The sequence below is a fragment of the Pyrus communis genome, chromosome 4, assembly GCF_041283825.1.
Source record: "Pyrus communis isolate YQ-2024b chromosome 4, ASM4128382v1, whole genome shotgun sequence".
Classification (NCBI taxonomy): domain Eukaryota; kingdom Viridiplantae; phylum Streptophyta; class Magnoliopsida; order Rosales; family Rosaceae; genus Pyrus; species Pyrus communis.
Window position 1 is genome coordinate 16,196,858 of NC_142568.1, and position 22,393 is coordinate 16,219,250.

A 22,393-nucleotide genomic window follows, 5' to 3' on the forward strand; every position below is an offset into this window, starting at 1 on the left:
GAAAAACAATGATATGAACCCGTGTGTGCTATAGTCGAGTCAAATAATTAAAACGAAGTTTGTTAGCTAAAAGAAAATAAATAATGTTGACAAGAATTTTCGTTCTTTTCTTGGTGAAAGTGAATAAGTGGAAATGAAAAGAACAAGAATAAAGAGAAGACGAGTTGAACGCAACTACTAAAATCAATAGGAAAATATCTTTCAAAAAATTAAACCATTGGGGGAAATAAAAAAAATCCTCAATCCATATTTTCTTCATTTATCTCTCGACCATAAACAACGATGCGAACCTAGATGTGACGACCTATCCTTATTTTCTATATAATTTTCTCCCTGAGTGTGTAAAGTGACGATTATGCCTGGTTAACTAAGTGACATGGATGTACATCCTACAGTGCATCCATACTTGTTGGCATATGCACACATATTTCATTTGAAATCTCTTTACCACCAGACTTTCATGAGGCAATCCGACTACTTCTCGTAACTCCAGAAAACAGATTTTATAGATGTCAAGTTCAATGGCCTGATTGGTTGCTGTTTCATTGATATAGTTCCCAAAACGAGATCTTACTTGCTGCTGCTTGTACGCATGAGTCGATTGGTTGTTGAGACCGTAAACGGTTTAATATCATACCGAGTTTTATAATAGGATGTATATCATATCCATTAGGAGTTCTGTAATGGGAATGCAGGAAAAATTTGAGGAAGGGTAGGATTGTTAATTTTGGTTAACGGAAAGTTGGCGGAAATATTAATTTTGGCTTGAATCCTAACAGACTTCACCACGAGAGTTTAAATCTGAATTTTTTCATCACCGGGGTTATCTTACGATTACCCTAACATCACGAAAACCATTAATCCAATTTAGCAAAAAATTTAAAATGACATTATTATTCAACATATTAGGTGGATCAAAAAATTGTACAAAATGTTAAATTGCCACATAAGCCATTAAATATCAATTTAATGTTTTAAATTTGACATCTCTTCTGGAGATGTCCTAATATTACTTAGTAGGTACTCCAATATGATTTAACTCATCACTTGGAATCCGAAAATTTATAGCTCACTCAAAGCAAAACCATTCCAGGCGAAATAAATAAGAATTTAAATGACGAGACTCCATCGTCACTTAGTATTACGGTCAAGTGGTATTCTTCTTCACTTATAAATGAGAGATCTTATATTCAATTCTCGTCAAAAATAAATTTGAATCGAATTATTGTTAGTCTATTACGAGTTATAAATGACGGGACCCATTTGCCTTTCATCCGCTGTCCGAAACGGTTGGTAAGTGGCCTATTTATTGCTCTGGTTGGTGAGCACAATTATATATGAGAAAATGTACGTACTTGGGAAAAGTCCAAGACCCCGTGGACCATTCTAAGGGCTGGTTTGATATTGCTGTGCTTTGAAAAAAAACTGCTTCTGCTGTGCTGTGAGAATAAGCAGCTGTGAAATAAAGTAGCAGAGTGTTTGGTAAACTTTTTTGTAAAAGTGATTTTGAGAAAAAAAAGCAGTATTAGAGTGTTTGGTAAACTTTTATGTAAAACAGATGTGAAAAAAAGCCGGTTTTTCAAAGTTGGGTTTTGCAGCTTCTTGTTTTTGGCTTTTTTTCATCCAAAACTGTGAAAAAAAGCTGAAGCTGAGTGTTTACCAAACACAAAAACAGCTCCTAGCTTTTTTTTGATAGCAGCTTTTTTCAGAATCACCTCAGTACCAAACCAGGTCTAAATCTAACGACTTGTGTTGGGTTTGCTGCATGATATCTTCATTTTCAGATTTCCAAAACCCTAGCTAGCTAGCTTCTTAATTTGTCCATTAAACCCCCAGCCTCCTAATTCTCCATCTTGTAGTGGTTGTAGTTAACATATGTACTTTGTCGTAATTTCAAGAAGCTCCTCATTCGGGTTTTGATGGCTAAGAAAATGGATAGCTCTGATGACAAGTAAGTCGGCCAAACAAGGTTTCATATTTCTTTTAAGGGTTAATATCAGTTTAATATCTTAAAGTTTTTGGGTTTTCAATATTTGGTATATAAATTTTTTTTCATTCGAGAATAGTACCTGAAGTCATAATTTTAGAACAGCCTTATATATCCGTTAATATTGCTATTAAGTCAACCGTTAACTGATGACGTCACACCCACGTGGACAATGATCGGGGTCCGCATATCAATATAAACCCACGTGGATATTAAAATATCAAAAAAATTAAAAATTACAAAATAAAAAGAAAAAATTAATAAAAGTTAAAAAGGAATTAAAAATTAAAAAACTAAAAAAATTAAAAATCAAAACAAATTTTCTTTCTTTCCTCCTTTGATCTCCACCATCAGGAGCTCAACAAGGATTTTGGACAGGGACGAACATTGCGATCGCTAGGTTGCAAGGGCCTTATTCGGTGCGGCGCTGTTGGCGGGGAATGGCTGGGTCGGGAAGAGTTGGATGGGAAAAATGGGGAATTGGGAGGGGGAGAATTGGAACTGGAAAATGGGTACTTTGAGGGATTTGGGTTCGAAGGAGGGGAAGGCGGGGATGGAGATGTGGCTGAGTTGTCGGCGGCGAAGAAGGTTCCTGCGGCAGAAATGGCTGATCTGGGCGAAGAAGAAGATGACGACGTGGGTTGATCCGAATTGGGAAATTGGGTTTTGGTCTGAAGTGTTGAAAACAGGGGTGAAGTGGGTAATGAGGGAGGAGATGTCGAGCAACTTAAGCCACTGACGCATCTGCTCGATTCCGTCGCGGATGGCGTTGCAGACGTCTAGGGCTTTGACGCTGCGTTCGAAGTATTCGGAGATGTAGCGGTCAACGGTGGATTTGGAGATGTGGGTTTTAGTGGAGGAGAGGATGAGAGTTTTGAACTCCTGGTGTATACGGAGGAAGGAGTCGAGGAGGTCTCGAAGGCCATGGGAAGGAGAGGAGGTCGTGGGAGGAGGAGGAGAGGTGGAGGAAGCAATCGGCCATGGGTTTGGAAAGAAGAAAATTTGTTTTAATTTTTAATTTTTTTTTAGTTTTTAAATTTTTATTATTTTTCACGTGGCTATATTGATAAGTAACGCTCAGTCATTGTTCACGCCATCACTAGTTAACAGTTGAATTAACAGCAATCTTAACGGATATATGAGATTGTTCTAAAATTATAATTTTGGAGTACAACTCTGGGATTAAAAAAACTTCATATACCAAAGGTTGAAAATCAATAAATTTTATAATAATAAACTGAAATTAACCCTTCTTTTGATATCTTTAACATTTTTTTTTTCCTTTTCAAATTAAAACAAAGAATTTTTGCATCAGATCAATATGCATGGTTGTTCGAAATAGGAATAAACAAATCAAACAAATGAATTTCATGCGTTAATTCTAGTGTATTAATTGTTCAGCTCGTCGCCACGTGATGAAATTTTAAAGCTTGCAAAGAGATCAAAGGAATCAATGCTAGACTCAACACTAACAATATTTGCTGCAACGTTTGGGTGTGGAAGGATGTCTTATAAGAGAGATGGAGGAGATGGATCAAAGTGGTCAGCAGACTTGGTTGCAATAACGTTACAGATATTGTATCCGATCATCGTGATGGTTTATATTGGCCCTATGCTTGTGGACCCTTTGTTCTTGTATGTTCCTATCATCAATGAAAATATCAAGTGTCTCACGTTGGACGAAAAATTAAAAAAGACAGTTATTGTTTTGCGATCACTTACAGATCTCCCTTACGTATGTGAAACCATCTATCAAGTGCTGCCTGTGTTGCACGCATTGATATGTACGGACGGGAACAGTTGCTGGTGGAGAGAAGCAGGTCGGCTTTTTCGCCCAGAATTCCTACTTCAAAGCATTTTACCTGTTCTTCCTATTCCACAAGTAAGCCAATTACTTTTCTGGAGTTAATTATTTTTCGTAATCTCTTAAGTCATATATTAGGAATTAGGATAATTTGATTTTGCTGATTCTGTCACACAACATCCAAAATTTAATTACTAGTTACATTTGTGTACAGATCGTAATTTTAATTTTCCTTCCGAAAATGACGGGCTCAAGATCGTTGAATGGAATGAAGTTTTTGAACTCACTTATTCTATTGCAATATGTTGCACGAGCTTATCCAATATTCAAATTCTGTAAGAATTATAACAAGTCAACACGTGAACTTAGCAACAACATTGCTATGAGAAAGAAAATATGGATTCCAGGTCTATTAAATTTCATTATGTACATCCTTGCTAGCCATGTAAGTTATCGTCTTATCTTTGTTTGTTTTAACTGCTCCATATATAAGTTGCTTTAAATATTGTTGAGTTACAAATGTAATTCTTGGTTTGTTAGGTACTCGGAGCATTTTGGTACTTTTTTTCTATTCAACGAGAGATAGATTGTTGGATTTTTACTTGTCGAAGTGAAAATGGATGTGACTTAAGTATTTTACAATGTGATAATTCTAGGTTCAGAAATATCACACTTCTACATGATTTATGTCCAACAAATCCACCAAATCCAGTGGTATTCGATTTTGGCATATTCCTTAACACTCTCCAATCTGGCATAGTGGGAACAACAGATTTTTCTCAAAAATTCTTGATGTGTTTCTCATGGGGCTTACGAAATCTAAGGTTTGTCCTACATAAGTGTTTTTATTCTAAGATATTGCGTCATGCAGATGGTTTTTTTTTTTTTTCCTACAACACACCGATGCATGGGATGCGCCACATTGAAATTGACTATCAAAATTCAGTTATACAAATCCAGTCGTCTAATAAGTTGTCCTTTTTCACATAGGGATTTGATATTCTTCTCCAAACTTTCTAAATATATAGAAAGAAAAATACTTTTATGAGGGGTGCATAATTAAATTTTTAGAGTGTTAATAATAGTTCCGTTCAAATATTATTTTAATATATTGCTCCAATGATTTCTGCAGTTCTTTTGCTTCAAATCTCAACACTAGTATTGTTCTCCAAACTTTCTATATGTGTGTGTATATAATATATATATATATATATATGTATATATATATATAGAGAAAGAAAAATACTCTTACGAAGAGTTCATAATTAAATTTTTGGAGTACCAATAATAGTTCTCTTAAAATACTATTTTAATATATTATTTATTTTTTTTATTTATTTATTTTTAGAAATACTATTTTAATATATTGCTCCAATGATTTTTGCAGTTCTTTTGCTTCAAATCTCAACACTAGTACCTATGCATGGGAAAACGTCTTCGTAATTTTTATTTCGATGAGTGGTCTAGTACTATTCATATATCTGCTTGGACATTTGCAGGTCGGTGATGAGTTATATACTGTATATCTGTTCTCTTTTGAGTAGTTTCTACATATATATGCATGTAAACTTCAGGATTTAATAAACTCAAGTCCAAAACCTCCCCGTTGTGGAGTAGACATTTATGCAGGCAACTACCAGAACATATAGGATACGGCTGAGGAAGGAAGTCATATCTCAACAAATACGTTTCATGTTATCTGAATATGGCATCCCTGATAAACTTCCGAACGCTAAGTCCCCTGAATCTGTAGCTAAGGCGATTTGGGAATTAGTAAGAGAAGCACTTGAAAAGGACGAAGATCTTCCGGTGAAGAATATCTTCTCTTTACTTCCTGGGGAACTTAAGGAACATATTAAGAGACATCTCTTCTCGGATACACTAAAGAAAGTAAGTTCCTAATGTCCTATCTCTCTCAATTTCTCCATATGCATAGCTCTATTTAGTTTTCTATAAACTTGTGATAGTAGCTGGCTTTTCAAATAATCTAGTTAACGAATTCAAGCTATTATATAGATAGGAGCATGAACTCCTCTTTGAGTTCTTTGGGCGTTCTTTCTTGACTGTACTTTTGAACAGTTAATTATCTTCCGTCTTAGTAAAATGATGTTGCTTATTGGATCTTATCGATGCATTTGTAAGTTTCTCATTACATGTATGAATTAACCCCAGATGCCAGGGCTTGAAAACAAAAACGGAGAAGTGTTGAAAGAAATCATGAAACATCTTGAGCCAGTTAACTATGCTGATGGTAGCTATAATATTCGAGAGGGGGAGCCACTGGATAGGATGCTTTTCATCACGCAGGGCAGTGTACTTACCTACAAGACTAGTACTATTGGCGGAGGAAGTGGCTCATCAAGCATTATACGTCGTGATTTTTATGGAGAAGAACTTATAGGTTGGGCGGAGGCATCTAACTCCCTTTCCGACTTTCCCATCTCAGCCAAAACTGTCAAGTCCCGCACTGAAGTTGAAGTCTTTGTTCTCATGGCCAACGATTTACAGCCTGTTGTCTCTAAATTCCGGACGCAGTCCAACACAGAGATCCCCCAACCAGCGGATAGTGCTCCTGTGGAAATAAGCATCTCTTAGGTTGTATGAATTATTGTTCAAACTGGAAAATTTGAAGTACTACTTTGTCTATTAGTTATCTGTATATAACAAGATTTTTAATTCAAAATAAGTATATTTGTAAGGAAAAATATGTTTAGACTATGGTTGATGAAAAGTTTCGAGCTATTTTTCAAATTTGAAGAGTTTAAACATCATCTCCTTTCCTCAACATTAGTACATCATCTCCTTTCCTCAACATTAGCAAAACACAATAACCTCTGTCAGGTTCAACTTTGATTCCTCTGTCACATATCTTATATGGAGTAAAAAAAAAATTCATCTTCAGTGCCTCTGAATACGCTTTTTAAGTGTTTTGAAAATGATTATGATGATGTTGAATTTAGTATGCAACATTAAATCATTTTCTCTAGTATGTATCGAGAAGAGTCTTCAAAATAGCTTAAGAGAAAGTACTTCTCCAAATTACCTTTCACGAGAAGTTACAACTCTCTGGAAATCTAATGGTGAATGTCCATAAAATGAGAATGTATTCTTCATGATAAGTCAACTGTTTCTACATCATCCGAGGGGTTTACAACCACCACACCGTTTGATACTACGCTTTAGATTTTCTTTTTAACTTTCTAAATACCACAAGTTTTGAATTATGTAGAGGACTAAGTTTGCCTAGCCACATGGGCAATTTCATACTCCAATCAAATGAGTAGACAAACCTATATATTCACCATAATAAAAAACGTTCCCTACCTCAAAGTGAATGGATATATTGAATAGATCGCTCAAATTGTACCATTTAATTTTCTTTTGCTCTTCACCAAACAAAAGAAAAATTAGAATAACATAAATTGTGGCTGCTTAATCTGTCTAGTCTATATCAATTTTCCAAGGGCCAATGATTCAGGAAATATCTCACGGATCCATAGCGCCATGATCACATGGTTCACAGACGAGTTATTTCCACATACCTTCTATTGTTTATTTTCGAGACAAGAAGCTAAAACTTGATGGCTTGGTCAACCGTGTTGGCACATGCCCTGTCGAGAAAGTCACCTTTTGTGAGATGTCCCTCTCTTTTCTTTGTATCATTTTTGTATCCCCATTTCTTTTTCATGTATTTTATTTTTCTTTGTTTTTTTTTTTTGGGTAAGGTTTATGTTCCCTTTGACTAGGTCCAACTTCATTTTTTATTATTAATAAAATTTCTTCGTACCGTTGAGGTTTCCTTAAAAATAAAAAATAAAAAAAGAGGTCACCTTTGGTGAGCACAATTTTATTAGAATAAGACATGGTGGGAAAAAGACAAGACTCATGGATGAGTCGATATTATATTGTATATTTTATTCTATTTTTAATATATTTTGGTGGTATTTTAATACTTTGGTTTATATTTCTAATGTGGAACATGCAACTTACTCTTAAGCAAAAAGTAATCAAACGGAAGAATTTTGGAGTGATTCCAATTGGACGGCTTTCGCAAGTCTTTCAACTTGTTCGTGTCAGAGCTTCAGATTTTTATGCCAAGCGGTTAAGTTATGACGATTAAATAAAACACCAGCACGCGAAACTATCAAAGTGACATTTCAGGCTTATTTGGGCTCATTGGCGTCCAAGATGGTGTTTTATGGCGATGGGCCCTCTACAAATATGTTCAAAACGATTTAAGCTTTAAAAAGAGTCTTGGGCCTATTTTGGAGCAGATTTGGCTCGTGAACGTGACAGCTTTGTAAACTAGCAGATTCTCCACACTAGTGTAGGAGATTCTTTTCTAGTTTATTTTTGTTTATTTACTAGGAAGATTTTTGGTAGTATAAATAAGGCTTATTCATTAGAGTTCACTACACACTACTTTGGAGAACTTAGCTAGACCTTTGGATTTCGTACTTCATACAAGGTGTTTCTTATCCTTTTATTCTTAGTAATATTTTCTTGGTTTTTAATTATGGATATGCGTAACTAACTTTCTCTTGCTAGGGCGAGGTCACAAGCCATAACAAGAATATGCAGTTTCATTTCAATTTGCTTATGATATTATGCATGTATATTTTGAATTATTAATCACTGAGTATAAACAACTAATCGTCTTAGTGCTTCGTGACCATTAGGATGTTTAAAAACATAATTTAATGAAATTTTAGTGTTGAAATTAGCGTTGGCTTCTTATGGTTAATAATTGTAAGTTCACTTAGGGTGAACACCACGTCCGGACGCTCTGGCTTCTTAATGAGTCTTTCATGTTTAGATTTGATTCGAACGTCTGGACGGGTTGCATGTTTAGTATACGTTCTAAATTGGAGGCCCAAGTAGAACATATTGTAGATAAACCTACCTTCTAAATATGCATGGATAATTCATAAGTAATTGGGAAAACAACATAGGATTGTTAAAGTAACAGTGAAACTCTAGTGTTTTTAGAACTTGATTTAAAAAAAATTGTTTTCTATTTTTTTTTCTTTACTTTGCCAATTTATTTTAATTGTTTTAACTTAATTGCTTTTATTATTTCATGTCACAATTTAAAATCTCTTTCGAAACTCTGTTTTCAATAATTAATCAAGAATTGGTTTTAAATATAAATTGTTTTTAATAACCTCTGTAAAGAACAACCCTGCAATCAGGTTGATTAAGCCCTAATAATCCACTACCTGCACATTCATATTGTTGGAAGACTATAAATAAATTTAGAAGGACGCATGTACCTTTTATGCGGAAGCTTAAATCTCGATATGCTCCTACAAACACGAACAACCCTTCGTGCATGTCTAGAACCTCGTAGTAGCTACGGTATATCGAGTTGCCCCTTGGTTTTCGCCTCCCAAGACCTAGGGCCGAAAGTGATAGCCCTAGAGACCTAACTAGAATATTTTGAACTCTGGAAAAGCTTGTGTTTCTTGTGTTAGACCTAACTAGAATATTTTGAACTGTGGAAAAGTTTATGTTTCTTGTGTTTTCTCTCTTCCCCAAAGCCTCCTTATATGGTGGTTGGGAAGAGTGTACAATGACTCAAATGCCCATGAAAATCCCGAGTATAGTCCAATCTGAATATCTTTTGATTTTCATTTAATTATCACATAGATAATTAGGAGGTTAATATCCTCATGTGGGTGGAATATCCTTTTATTTATTTATCCCATAAGATAAATCCTACATCTCCCACTCACCCATATAGGGTATGGCATAATCTCTATCAACACTCTTAGTTCACATCTATTCTAGTCTATCTCCGCATACAAGAAATGGGACGGGCGACCTCGCGAGAAAAAAATGTACATAACCATGAGCACTGTCATTAAGCTATCACTAAACTAACAACATTGCATCACTCGGAAGTTCATCGCTTTATACCCTAGATTGTTCGTCGCACACCAAACTTGACATTGTTTATCCCTTGTTATGAAATAAAAAGCAATGTCATGTCTCACAAGTATCATGTATCCATGTCTTATGTTTGATAACAAATATCAAAAGACGCTGCACAACTAATGAATCACATGTCTTGGTGTTATCTTCGAACTGTCTTCCCTAAGCTCTCATGTTAGTCTAATTTGGTTTAACTGCTTGCCTAGACACGCCTCTTCGGACCGTAGCTAACTTGACCGTCTTAGATAAACATGCTAAAGTAGCGATCATCAAACCTCCTCTTTATGACATAGACTTTAGTCCAAGGGGAATAGTGGTGGAATCGTATAGATTCCTTGTGGTTCACACAATGATTGAAGAAGGGATCAATTCATCACTTCCACTATCAATCGGCTATAGCACATACAATATGATTTGTATGTTATGGTGTATCCTAATTTCAATGAGCATGTCACATGTCCATTGGACATACACCATACGGATCTTAGTTTAGTTGCTACACAAGCGCCTAACCTGAGTCTTCTAGCTTAGTTGCCTTCTCGGCGCCCACTTAAATACTCACATCCGGCTTTACAAGCTTAACATGAAACAAATTTCATGTTCGACTTCTGTTAAGTCTCATCTTAGACATTTCTAAGGTGATGTTTATCTTATGCATATTGGTATGTTCAATATACACATGTCCGGTCTCGCAGTCCAATGCATTGAGGACACACATGTCTCATCTTGCACGTTATCTCAGCGCTAGGGCAATCATTCGTGTGAAAAACCGATTCTAGCTTGGTGACATTCGTAAAGATGTGTAAACAATCATTTCAAAAATAAATAAATATGAAATGAAAAACTTCAATTCCTTTTTATTCAATCAATAACAATGTCAAATGCAAAGAAAACACATCAAACCCTACATAAACCCATATTCTTTACATAAGTCAGAAATGAGTTTCTAACTATGGGTTTAGTCATGTGATTAGTGTTGGGGGATATTTAGGTCGAAGTAGACTTAAGATTTGAGAACGTCCTCTTGTCTCCTTTGGTCTGGATTCGTACCAAGTCCCGGAATATCTCGAAATAGTTAGCTCATCATAGGAAATACCCCAGTAACATCAACGACTTAAAGTTAGCATGATTGATAAAGATAATGACTTACTCAAGTGAAGTGTGGTGTGCAAGCTAGAATATTATCTGTTTAACATGAGAGATGAGGGATTTGCATGGTTGCATGGCATTCTTGGCTAGATGGTTTGGGCTTTCCTAGGGTGATATCAAGGCTTCTAATGGTTGGACTTTTAATGGAAGGCTTTGGGAGTTGCATCGAATAAATTTGTGGATCCACCATGAGTAAGAGGAGTTTGTTGAGTTGCCACCATAGGGGGTTGAGGTGGAGTTGATTCACCAACAATGTCCTTCAAAAATAAGAGTAAGAATCATTACAATTAATTATTAAATAAATTGAGACATAAGAACCATAGAGAAAGTATAGAGATGACAACTTATTTGCGATGGAGTAGAAGTAGATGAGTTTATTTTTTCACGGGAGCTATTTGATGATCTCATTGAGTTTGAGCTTGAGCTCGAGGCCTTTGATGCACTTGACTTCATCTAATTAAGATACAAAACATATAATAAGCAAAGGTACGATTCACATGCAAAAGCTATGAATGCACATAATAAAGAGTGTGACATTTGTGTTCCAGTACCATTCTCTTACCTATTTCTTTGTATGTTAATTAATTTCTTTCTGCAACAGTGCAACTTACAAAATTTTGGCTATATGCATTTGTAACTATGAGTATCCTCGATGCCCTTCTTATGTCTACGGTGCTAGGGTGATAGGTTTATGTTGGTTTTAGACCATCTTCAGGAATATGTAAAAATATGTAAATGGTCACTTATGCTATGGTGCTAGGGTGATAGGTTTATGCTACGGTGATTACTAGTCGAATATTAGCAAATGGTCACTTATGTAAAAATATGTTCGAAAATCTGCCTTGTTCAAAGGTAACACAATGACTACACACATACTCTCTTCTTCATATATAAACTTAAATAAAAGGTTCCAGGGGCTATACAAGACTACAAGTAATACAAGTAATACTAAAAGTTTTTTTTTAGTATTTTTCCTGTCCCATATTCTACTAATCATGGTGTTAATAATAATCCTACCCCTCTAATAAGAAACATAGTCTCATTTAAAAAACAGAACAATGTAGGGAACAAGTTGACCAATAGTCTAGTTAGAAGATGCTAGCTAAACAATTCAACAAAGACAACAAACTCAACTAAACAACAAAGATACATGGCAGCAGAGTCAGACTAACAAAAAACTAATGTACCGCAACATGCAATATAGCCTGAAAATAACTATTCCTAAGTTCTGAAAATGTAAATACCAAAAGGGAAGCCAAAACCAAATTGATCCCATTGAAGATCCATCTCCTCGTCCCTTGCTCCCCTAAGAAATTCTTCCATTCCTCTACATCTGAACCACTCAAAGATTTCCATCAGTGATATCGACAGTGGCTCGGTTTAAAAGGGTCCTCTCTTCCTTACCTAATTTCATTTTTAATATTTTCCTTCTACTTTTCTTCTCTCAAACCCCATCTCTCCCCCTCACACTCACACACACCCGCATAGTAGTACTTCTAATATAAATTAAAAGATCTTGACTATGCCGATTCATCATTTTATTCACTTAAGAAAAGGCCATAACCCTCTAAAACTGGATTGATTCATGCACCTCATTCAGAAGAAAAGCCAAAAAACTTCTTTATTCGACACATTCATGGAAGCTCCACTAATTATACTGTTGTAATCATGCAGTCCATATCATGACAATTACTTTGAAATCTTACTCACAAATGCCACCATGTTACTTTAGTTGCCAGAATAATCACACACATATCTTAAGCATTGTTAGACTAACTACTTTGATTAAATCACAAATAATCCTAACTAATAAAGCATTTCATCTTCCAGTTGAGCTAACCCAACCTTTCTTGTGATTTGCTTTCTTTGATCATTATCTATTCCCTTCTATATAGATATTCACTATAAAAAAGAGCCAAATGACGCGGGCATGAATGCAAACAGAAAATGCAAAACCAACTTTGAAAAGAAAATAGAGAAAATTGTACAGATCCACTACGATATAAAAGTCCCCAAAAAAGGGGAGCAAATTGAACTGAAATGCTCTAGGAATTTCCTTCAAATATTGAATGAACAAAACAATAAGCAATTGTGAAAAAATAAAAAACCCAAACCCCATACAATGATGCTGCAAACCAACCTAAACCCTATACAATGATACAAATCATCCATCCAATTCATTCAACTAGCACTAACACTCCACAGCTTTTATCAATTCAAAATATATCAAAAATGGTTACTCTCTGTCTCCAACATTACCAGCTCCCATTCAATGGTTATAGCATACCCATTACCCAATAGAAATGTCTACAAATTATAACCAATGAAATCGAAAAAAAATAAAAAAATCACACACAGCAGAGCAGGGTGACTGGGTGAGAGACTAACCTTGCAAATGAGGGAATTTGTGGGTCAAGACTGGAGACTAGAAACGGCGAGAGGAAGTCGTGGGTCGCGCGCGGGTTACTGATCACAGGTCACGGGGGTGAGAGACTGAGAGAGAGTAAGACGGCGTTGCATCAGCGAGATGTGTGAGGCAGGTCGCAGTAGGTCGCAGGGAAGGAAGAAGACGAAGCGGAAGAGCGGCGGAGCTGGGAAGGAGATGGTCCAGAGTGAGAGTGCTGCAGAGGAGGATAAGGGAAAGGGAAGGCCGGAGCGTTTAGGGTTTCACTTTCAGATTGAAGACGAAGAGTGAAGACGACTAGACCTAGACGAGAGTGAGTGTCTGAGTGAGACACTGAGACGACACCGTTCCAGATAAAAAAAAATTATTAATTTATAATTAAATACAAAACGACGTTGGTTTGCCTTGCTTCGGTTCGGTTAGGTCCGGTCCGGTTTTCGAACCTCAGAAACCGAACCGAACTGAACCAGATTAGGTTCGGTCCGGTTTTACACTTTCGGTTCGGTTTTTTCGGCCTCGGTTCGATTTTCGGTACGGTTTTTTTCGGTTTTTGGTTTTTCGAACCCACCCCTAAAGAAAGGATAGTGCTATTGAGTATTCACATACTCATTTTTACATTCCACACACGTTTGTAATTTTTGGCTATTAATGATCTTCGATTTATTTGATTCTGAAAATTGAGAGAGTGTGTGAGAAGTAAACATACGTGTGAAAATCATTCTCAAACTCAAAGAAAAATAAAAACATCTTCTTTTTTTTAATTTGATGATTGAAAACATTTTACATTCAGTTGTCCAACAATTTTATTGTGCTCCAGTGTATGAAAACTTGACTGCTTCCATGCGCGGCCAATAACACCAATAATTTATGTATTATATATATATAAATTGTTTTTTTTAATAAAATGTATATGGTTTTTAAGCAACTGTCGATAACCCCCAATTTGTTTACAATTAGGGCTTTGCAGAGAGCGGTAAATCAAAATTGGACTAGCAGGAAGGACTTGTTAAGACGTTGACGGGAACACTCTCGCCTGCCTAACCCTAACCAGACCTTCTTCCGACGATCAGCCAATAGAAATTTGGGATTCAGTAGTGCTGGTCCCAGTTGATACCACAGCTCGGGATGCTGGGCCACACTTTCCATTGCCTTATCCATGGAACCAAACAGACCCTTTCGATTTGATCCTGTAACAGCAGAGAAACATGGGTAGGATTGCCATGGCCACGATTGTGAGCCTGTGGATAATTCCCATCTCCATCCTCGTCAATCACATTGTTCCCGAGCCCTACATGGTAATCCCCCCAAGGCAGCAACTTTCGTCGATTCAATTCAATGGGAATTTTTTGTATTTAGATTTTTGGGTTGTGTAAATTTGTTTTGAGGAATTGGTGAATAAATTTATGATCTGTAGGATGAGATATTCCATGTACCTCAAGCTCAACGGTACTGTAATGGCAATTTCAGAAGCTGGGATCCCATGATCACCACTCCTCCTGGCCTGTATGTTCTTTACCATTTCTTAATTTTTTACTTTTTTGTTGTTAATTTGCTTTGAACTTTGTATTCCGCCAGCTGATTTGTAAATGCGAAAGACGGGTTTTAATTACTTTTGGCAAATTAATTGGCTTTGATATGTTTTGAACTTTTGATTGAGAACTTAAGAATCATGTTGTATCACAGTATTTAGCAGGGAATTTAACATGTGCAACGCTAAACTTTTGCAGGTACTATCTTTCACTAGCTCATGTTGCGTATTTGTTTCCAGGCATGTCCTTGGTAAAAGCAGCCCTGTCGTTTTCTGAAGGCTGCTCCACAGCGATTCTTCGCTCTGTCAATGGTGTTTTGGCGGTATTTTGCAGCGTTCTAGTGTATGAGATAATCATTCACTTGAGACCGGCTCTTGATGAAAGAAAAGCAACACTTTACACGGTGGTGCTAGCCATGTACCCGCTTCATTGGTTCTTCACTTTTCTCTATTATACAGATGTTGTGTCGCTTGCGGCAGTGCTCGCTATGCATCTTGCGTGTTTGAAGAAGAATTACTGGTTTAGTGCATTGGTAAAGGCTTAAGTCTCTTCCATATGTCATTGTATGATTTTGATGCAAGCACACATGTGCTACGCCTATATGTTTTGTCAAGTGGTAACTTTGTTTGATGTTGGTAATGCAGCTTGGTGCTGTGGCAGTTGTTATTCGGCAAACAAATATTATATGGATGCTTTTTGTTTGTTGCAGCGAGGTTATAAATATTACAATGGCTGACCATAAAGATAAGATAGATGTAGACGACACAATTAGGATAAAAGGTCAGCCAACTCCTTCAAACACTGTTACGTTAGGCTCAAACTTGAGAAAGCGGAAGGCCAGCACTTCAGTGGATACGGGAACACATTTAATCTCGACTAGAAAAGTTTCTTTTCAAACTTGCAAATTAGGTTTGTCCTCTTGCAAACACAATTGCTCACACCATGCAGTGGATTTTTTTATTCTCAAAGCTTATAGCAGATGACATTCTATTGCAGGTTTTCTTGATGAAATTGAGGCCATCTTTCCAAAATTATGGTACATGAAGTTGGAACTATTGTTTTCTTTTAGCCCTTTTATTCTAGTATTAGCAGCATTTATTGCCTTTGTTCGGTGGAATGGGAGTGTGGTTCTGGGTATGACTCATCCTTCTGTTGTTGATTTGTGTTACACATTGTGGTTTATGAAGTTGCCTTTACTTCTGTTGTCTCATACCATGTCCAAATGTTGCAGGTGCAAAAGATGCTCATGCAGTTTCTCCGCATTTTTCACAGATCTTGTATTTTGGTCTATTTTCTACCCTTGCTATGGCTCCTACACTCTTTAGTTTGAGACAAGTTGTAGATTTATTCCGGTCAATGTGGAAGAATAAGTTCCTAACCTTCTTTCAGATGTCTTTGGCACTCAGTGCTGGCTTCATCGCTGTCCATTTTTTCAGGTCAGGCCTATTTAACATTTGAGCTCAATGCTTTTAGAATAATAATTGCATTCAATTTATGGACGAGGAAATAGGTCAGCTGATATGGAGGTCAATTTTTCAATTGATATTTGAGAAAAGCAACTTTTCAAGTGTTTGTTTTAACGTTTTCTCCAATTCCAAGAACGGTGAATGTTTCCTGTGCTGTTTTCACGTCCAATGCAGCATAGACATTCATTCATAACCTTAATGTTACAAATCATGATGTAATTTCTTGACTGCTGCAGCATAGCTCATCCCTATCTTCTGGCTGACAATCGGCATTACCCTTTTTATCTTTGGCGGAAAGTCATCAAAGCTCATTGGTCAATGAAGTTCCTTCTAGTCCCACTTTATGTTTATTCATGGCTTTCCATCGTCACTAGATTGGGTCGGTATACAGCTCTTGGTCATCATACGTGTCAATCCTCCTTGTGTTTTTGTCCCTAAGACTTGTTTCTGTTTCACTTCGGCAGGGAAATTTCAGAGGAAGATCTGGGTGCTGGCATTTTTCTTGGCTACTACTGCAGTTTTGGTTCCCGCACCGCTGATTGAGTTTAGATATTATACTATTCCATTCTTTTTCTTGATCCTACATTCACATACTGATGATTATCGAACTTGGCTCGTCATGGGGGTGCTGTACATAATCGTCAACGTCTTCACAATGATGATGTTCTTGTATCGACCATTCCATTGGTCCCATGAGCCAGGGACCCAACGGTTTATATGGTAGGTGCTAGCTAGATTCACCCATAGATTCCAAAAAACCTGTTCAGGTCCATAGAAATTCAAAACCTTCATACTAATCAGATCGGCGATGCCGATGTAGCGTACTTGTGATCCATGCTTTACTTTTCCTTCTTTTTTTTGAAACTCTGTTGAGTATCCATTGCAGCATTGTATAAACTGAATTCATTTATAGGAATGAATGAAAAGCTTTGTTTTTCCTTACCCATATGAATTTGAATCATATTTTCATTGTTTCCATCCCACGTTAATGTGGAAATCTAGGCTGTTTGCTCAATAGTTTTTAACATTCGAAACAATAACACGAATGTAGACACGTAAAATTGATCACATGGTCGATAATATCTAGTAGCAATGGGCTCTACCACTTCATGTGGGACCGACTTGCACTAAGCAATGTGTCTAAATAGCCTTACTTAAGCGAAAATGAATGAATAAGAGGGTTTAAAAATGCGAGAAGGAAAGGGAATTAGAACAATTCTCTCTAGTCGATTTGATTCCTGATTTTTAGGTATTTGATAACGATGGAAAAAGTTGTATTTTTCCGATCCTTTATGTGTAAGTAAACCTAACAAAAAGTTAACGAGTAAAATGATTCTCATATCCATATTTTAGTAAACAAGGGAACTCAAGAATTAAAATAATTCAAAGTCTCATTCCTTCTAAATTTTTTGGTCAAACCTCATTCCTTTTAACTAAGGGTGCATTTTTGCTCAACTACATTAACTTTCGTGTATGTTTATTATATACCTTATTGGTTGCCATGTGTTACATTTTCTAACCCCTAGTAAACTTGTTAAGTATAAGGACACGTGTCAGGTTCTTAGGTGAAGATGAGTATCACCATAGTTAGTGGTGGTGAACAAAAATACCCCAAATGCCGTAGTAGAAAACCCAAGAGAAGACACATTGCCCAAGGGTAGATCAACCGATCTATAACACATTGAGCCACTACCCAAACCAAGCAAAGTAATTCACGTTGGCTAACATTGTTCGTTTGGAAGTATTTCTAAAATGACTGAAGATGTTTTTGGTGAAAATGTTTTGATATCTATTCGTAGTAAAAATCCAAATAGATCTTGAAAAAAAATACTAGAACTGATTCCTACAATAAGCACAAATCTGGTGCTTTTTCTAAAAAACATTTAAAATGTTTTTGAAAATCAAAATCAATTTTACTAAAAACGTTTTAAAAATTATTTTAAAAACACTTTGTAACGAGATAATTGATTTTAGCTTTAAAAATATGAAGGGTATTATGTGTTTGGTTGACCGTGCTCAACAGTGATCTTCCGTTGTTCACGCGCCACGAGCTAGCAAGGTCACAAGTTGAAAGCCACGGAAATCGGAGGTAGCTTGAAATGCAAGCCATGGAAGTTACGTCTCTCTGCAACCTCGAACCTCAAACACTGAAGAGCCATGGTGGTGGAGAGAGTCGGGTCAAATTCTATGGCGATTATTTCTGGGCTTCGCGGCCCGCTGTGGTGGATGCAGTGGGCCAAGCGTGGCTGGGCAATCGCCGCCGTCGGATTCGCCGTCTTCGTCTTCGTCTTCGGTCTCTCTGTCGCCTCCTACTATCGGAGTTCCGAGCCGGAGTCCAACACCGCGAACGCATTTCATCGCATCACCACCTCCGATTTGATCGACCTGACATTGTTGCACAGCGCCAAAGATAGAGGCGCCCGTACTGCACCGTAACCCTTTGCTAATCAAATTTTAATTACCATGTGTTTCAGCTCCTAATTAATTTCTCCTTGATTTGATTACCCTCTTGTTTAATTTATGGTTTTGCAGTTTGTTTAGATGGAAGTTTGCCTGGCTACCATTTTCAAAAGGGATTTGGATCCGGCGCCAAAAATTGGCTACTTTTCATTGAGGTCTTAACATTTCAAAATTCTTATGTTGTTGGAAAGGCGCAGAGATAACTGGTTATGAACTTTTAATCGAAACTGGAATTGGACGGATACTAAACAGACAATAAAATGCCCTAAACCTTAGTGTTACATGCGTTATGTTTCCCAATTAATTATTTCTTTAAAATTTTGTAACCAATTCTATTTGTGCATATTTCTTGCAATTGTTTTGTTCAATTTCATTGCATTTACATGTTCTAGTTGGTTTGTTTATTAAGATGAAAAAACTATGTGTAATGGATTTATTAGGTTGAAATGTTGAAATGTAGGGTGGAGGTTGGTGCAACACAATAGAATCATGTATTTTGCGTAAACATATGCATTTAGGATCTTCCAAACATATGGGACGTCGAGTTCACTTTACTGGGATTTTAAGCCCTTACCCTGACCATAATCCTGGTAATTATATTCTGCTCAGTTGCTTCGTATATGTACGATCACCATAATGCTTAATTATTTGTAGTTTTAACTCAATGTCAAGTTAAACTGTTAACTGATGTGATTCAATTCCAATTTTGGAGCATTCTCTAGGATTCTTTAACTGGAACCGAGTCAGAATACAGTATTGTGATGGCGCATTTATAGCCGGTCACCCTGATAATGAGTTGAAGGTAAGTTATGTTTGGAGATTTTCTGCCTTGTTTGAGAATCAGTAGTAATTTTATTAATGGAGTTTTTATTGCTCTTCAATGGTATAGAATGGAACGGAACTTTTCTTTAGGGGCCGGCTCATCTGGGAAGCAATTATGGATGAACTCTTGTCATTTGGCTTATCAAAAGCGGAACAGGTATCAATCTTACAGGCCAGTCTTTTGGGCCCTTCTTTTGGGAAGCAATAATGTGTGTGAATAACAATCTTACAGGCCCTTCTTTCGGGATGCTCTTCCGGTGGGTTGGCAGCTCTTATACATTGTGATGAATTTCGACATCTTTTGCCTAAGGATGCCACTGTCAAATGTCTAGGCGATGCGGGTTTTTTTCTTGATGAGTATGTTTTATGCATACCAGTTCCTTCTGCACCAATATCTTTTAGCTAATCTGCTTAGCATGAAGTTTTTCTAGGATCATATATTTTCACATGTGAACTCTTCGAGGGCCATAATTTCGTTCTTATCTTTGCTGTTTCCTTATTCTACTGTTCCTAGTTCATACATTAGGAAATAAGACCTATCACAATCGTACACCTTTGAACCATTCTCTTTTCTATCAAATTTGCAATTCTCCCTCTCAAGCTACACTAGGAATGTTGAAATTCTTGCAAGGTCTTACTAACTACTTGTTCTACTTGTATAAAGCCCTTTTTCTTAAAGCATCATCTGTGCTCTTACTAGTGATCACATAGCTACATTCTGTTTCGTACATGTCAGGAAAGATGTTCTCCACAATCCTACCGTGAGATCTCTCTTTCGTGATGTTGTCAACCTTCAGGTTATGCTCTGACATTGACGATACTAGCTTATACAATCCCTTTTTTGGTGATACTTATCCTAGTTTTTGGGTATAACTTTAGTTACTACCTAGGTGATAGTGTAGGGTTGTTGGGTTTGACGGATGGAATGAATATGAGGTGTAACATCACGTGTCAATATAATTTTCAATCTTTAATATGGTACATCTGTTAATTCTTATTTTAGACTCTGGCATGTCGTACTGATTTTCTTATTCACGCTGTATCAGGGGTTAGCGAAAAGTTTGAACAAGGATTGTGTTGCAAGAATGGAACCAGATAGGGTAGATTTTATTTTCTTCCTTTTTATTTGGTACCAATGGTTAAATTTGGGATGTTCTTATTTTTCCTCTAGGTTATGGTTTTTAACACAGCCCCAATCGTTTGTTGTGAACTTTTATGTAGTGTATCTTTCCTGAAGAAATTGTTAAAAACATCAAAACCCCCGTGTTCCTCGTTCAATCAGCTTATGATTTTTGGCAAGTAAGCTTCCTCAGAAGTCAAAGCTTCGTTTGCTTATCATCTGAATTTGACTTACATCCCTTTTCTCTTTTTTCGTATGTGATGATCATTAGATACAAAATACCTTGATACCTAAAGCATCTGATCCACATAGCTACTGGGAAAAGTGCAGACTGAACATTTATAATTGCAATTCTACACAGGTTGAAATACTTCTAGGTATGTATATACCACTGTCGTTAGTCAAAAGGTAGATTTTTGTTCAGGGTCTTCTTGTTATATTACATTGAAACTAGGATTCTTACTGTCTTTCTACCAATTGCAATTGCAATCAGCGGGCATTACCTGCAGCATCACTAGCTCGAGGCCTCCTTTATGGAAAATATGATTCATTCATCGGACACTAATTGGTTGCATAATGAAGAATAGTTGTAAACGAAATACCGTGGCAAAATTAACTGATTCATTTTGTACAGGTTTCAGGGGATCTCTGCTGAAGGCGCTGAATGATTTCGAGAAAAATAAGGAAGGAGGAATGTTTATAAGTTCTTGCTTTATTCATTGCCAGACATTGATGACTGAGATATGGAATTCGCCGAAATCTTTAAGGATAAACAACAAGGTGAGGACAGTTTTATCATTTGTATTCAAATGCCGTTATCATATGGAGATTTCTTGTTAACTCAAACATGGTGACGGAAGTTCTATCATCCCAGCCGTATATTTCTCTGTGAGACAGATGAAAGCATAAATACCATAAGCTTAAGCTGCTTAGTGTTATCAAATCAAAATCTGTTTTTCTTTCATTTGTTTCTTGGTTTTCTGTCACTTTCTTAACTAAACTCGGCATCTGACTGTTTTGAGCTTTGCTATTCCGAGTAGACAATTGCAGAGTCTGTGGGGGACTGGTACTTCAATCGAAGTGCAGCGAAGCTAATAGACTGCCCGTTTCCATGCAATCCGACCTGCTACAATGTGAATTTCACTCGAGGTTGATTGAACTCAAGAAACGCTTTCAACTTTTCAACTGTTGTTCCGAACTGTAGATCTTTGGAGCCTCAGTTCACCCTAGTGAAAATTCTACCCTCCTTGTCCAGACTCCGAGCACGATCCTATCGCTGTAGATATTGAGAAAGAGGGTGTGCAGAGAAAATTTAACACAGTTTATAGCTGCTGTCACTTCTTTTTACATGGAGGAGGAAACGTTGTTTTTTACCTTCAAAGGCTATAGACCATTTTGCTACAGCTTAGTGATGTAGCTGTGCATAAAAAGACGATAATGTACGTCATTTTTGTAACCAAAAAGTGTCTAGTTTTTTCTATTAAGTGATCTTTTTTGGACTGTCAGTAACAATTTAATCTTGTATTAATTTTACTCGTTATATTTGGACCGTTGAATCACAAATACAAAACCCAAAATTCTAAAACTAGTTTTTTGAGCTACAAGACCTCTATCTATTCCATGAGCTAAGGCAAAAGAGCGCTATTTGTTATATTACGTGCTCATTAATAATCGTCTCATGTGAATTAACGGCTAGTTGTCACTCATGTGTTAAGAGT

The 22,393-nt window shown here is 36.7% G+C and overlaps 4 protein-coding genes across 6 annotated transcripts in view; all 4 read left to right on the forward strand.

The window, feature by feature from the left end:
- Positions 1–1,746: 1,746 nt before the first annotated feature.
- The window catches only part of LOC137723662 (cyclic nucleotide-gated ion channel 1-like), a 42,564-nt gene continuing 21,917 nt past the window's right edge, over positions 1,747–22,393 (forward strand). Inside the window, exon 1 of the mRNA XM_088692641.1 lies at positions 1,747–1,913. The gene's annotated coding sequence lies outside the window, so the exon portion shown is untranslated. The remainder of the gene's footprint in view (positions 1,914–22,393) is intronic.
- LOC137723148 (cyclic nucleotide-gated ion channel 1-like) lies at positions 3,550–6,562 on the forward strand. The gene is made up of 6 exons (XM_088692640.1): positions 3,550–3,869; positions 4,006–4,236; positions 4,332–4,615; positions 5,179–5,290; positions 5,409–5,681; positions 5,964–6,562. Exons 1-6 carry the CDS (start codon positions 3,582–3,584, stop codon positions 6,384–6,386), a joined length of 1,611 nt encoding a protein of 536 aa, XP_088548766.1. The 5' UTR covers positions 3,550–3,581; the 3' UTR covers positions 6,387–6,562.
- Positions 14,214–17,215, forward strand: LOC148697541 (dol-P-Glc:Glc(2)Man(9)GlcNAc(2)-PP-Dol alpha-1,2-glucosyltransferase-like). Of its 2 annotated transcripts, XM_088692638.1 has the most exons (8): positions 14,214–14,573; positions 14,693–14,781; positions 15,006–15,339; positions 15,452–15,716; positions 15,804–15,941; positions 16,039–16,243; positions 16,510–16,652; positions 16,738–17,215. In XM_088692638.1, exons 1-8 carry the CDS (start codon positions 14,484–14,486, stop codon positions 16,995–16,997), a joined length of 1,524 nt encoding a protein of 507 aa, XP_088548764.1. In that variant the 5' UTR covers positions 14,214–14,483; the 3' UTR covers positions 16,998–17,215. The 2 variants fall into 2 exon arrangements, with proteins under 2 accessions (XP_088548764.1, XP_088548765.1); XM_088692639.1 differs by having other exon boundaries at positions 14,218–14,781; positions 15,047–15,339.
- Positions 18,365–22,252, forward strand: LOC137723774 (pectin acetylesterase 5-like). Of its 2 annotated transcripts, XM_088692007.1 has the most exons (12): positions 18,365–18,695; positions 18,806–18,888; positions 19,194–19,323; positions 19,456–19,535; positions 19,623–19,712; positions 19,788–19,912; positions 20,292–20,352; positions 20,602–20,655; positions 20,777–20,854; positions 20,947–21,052; positions 21,310–21,455; positions 21,716–22,252. In XM_088692007.1, exons 1-12 carry the CDS (start codon positions 18,431–18,433, stop codon positions 21,827–21,829), a joined length of 1,332 nt encoding a protein of 443 aa, XP_088548133.1. In that variant the 5' UTR covers positions 18,365–18,430; the 3' UTR covers positions 21,830–22,252. The 2 variants fall into 2 exon arrangements, with proteins under 2 accessions (XP_088548133.1, XP_088548134.1); XM_088692008.1 differs by lacking the exon at positions 20,602–20,655 and having other exon boundaries at positions 18,403–18,695.

What these genes read in the sequence shown, in the direction of transcription:
- LOC148697541 (XM_088692638.1), top strand. Translation starts at nt 14,484, where the DNA reads ATGGGTAGGATTGCCATGGCCACGATTGTGAGCCTGTGGATAATTCCC. An exon ending in TTTTCAAACTTGCAAATTAG is followed by an intron (nt 15,717 to 15,803) that starts GTTTGTCCTCTT and finishes ATTCTATTGCAG; the next exon opens with GTTTTCTTGATGAAATTGAG. An exon ending in GAATGGGAGTGTGGTTCTGG is followed by an intron (nt 15,942 to 16,038) that starts GTATGACTCATC and finishes CAAATGTTGCAG; the next exon opens with GTGCAAAAGATGCTCATGCA.
- LOC137723148 (XM_088692640.1), top strand. Translation starts at nt 3,582, where the DNA reads ATGGTTTATATTGGCCCTATGCTTGTGGACCCTTTGTTCTTGTATGTT. An exon ending in TGGGGCTTACGAAATCTAAG is followed by an intron (nt 4,616 to 5,178) that starts GTTTGTCCTACA and finishes TGATTTTTGCAG; the next exon opens with TTCTTTTGCTTCAAATCTCA. An exon ending in ATCTGCTTGGACATTTGCAG is followed by an intron (nt 5,291 to 5,408) that starts GTCGGTGATGAG and finishes GTTGTGGAGTAG; the next exon opens with ACATTTATGCAGGCAACTAC.
- LOC137723774 (XM_088692007.1), top strand. Translation starts at nt 18,431, where the DNA reads ATGGTGGTGGAGAGAGTCGGGTCAAATTCTATGGCGATTATTTCTGGG. An exon ending in GTGATGTTGTCAACCTTCAG is followed by an intron (nt 20,353 to 20,601) that starts GTTATGCTCTGA and finishes ACGCTGTATCAG; the next exon opens with GGGTTAGCGAAAAGTTTGAA. An exon ending in CTTTAAGGATAAACAACAAG is followed by an intron (nt 21,456 to 21,715) that starts GTGAGGACAGTT and finishes TATTCCGAGTAG; the next exon opens with ACAATTGCAGAGTCTGTGGG.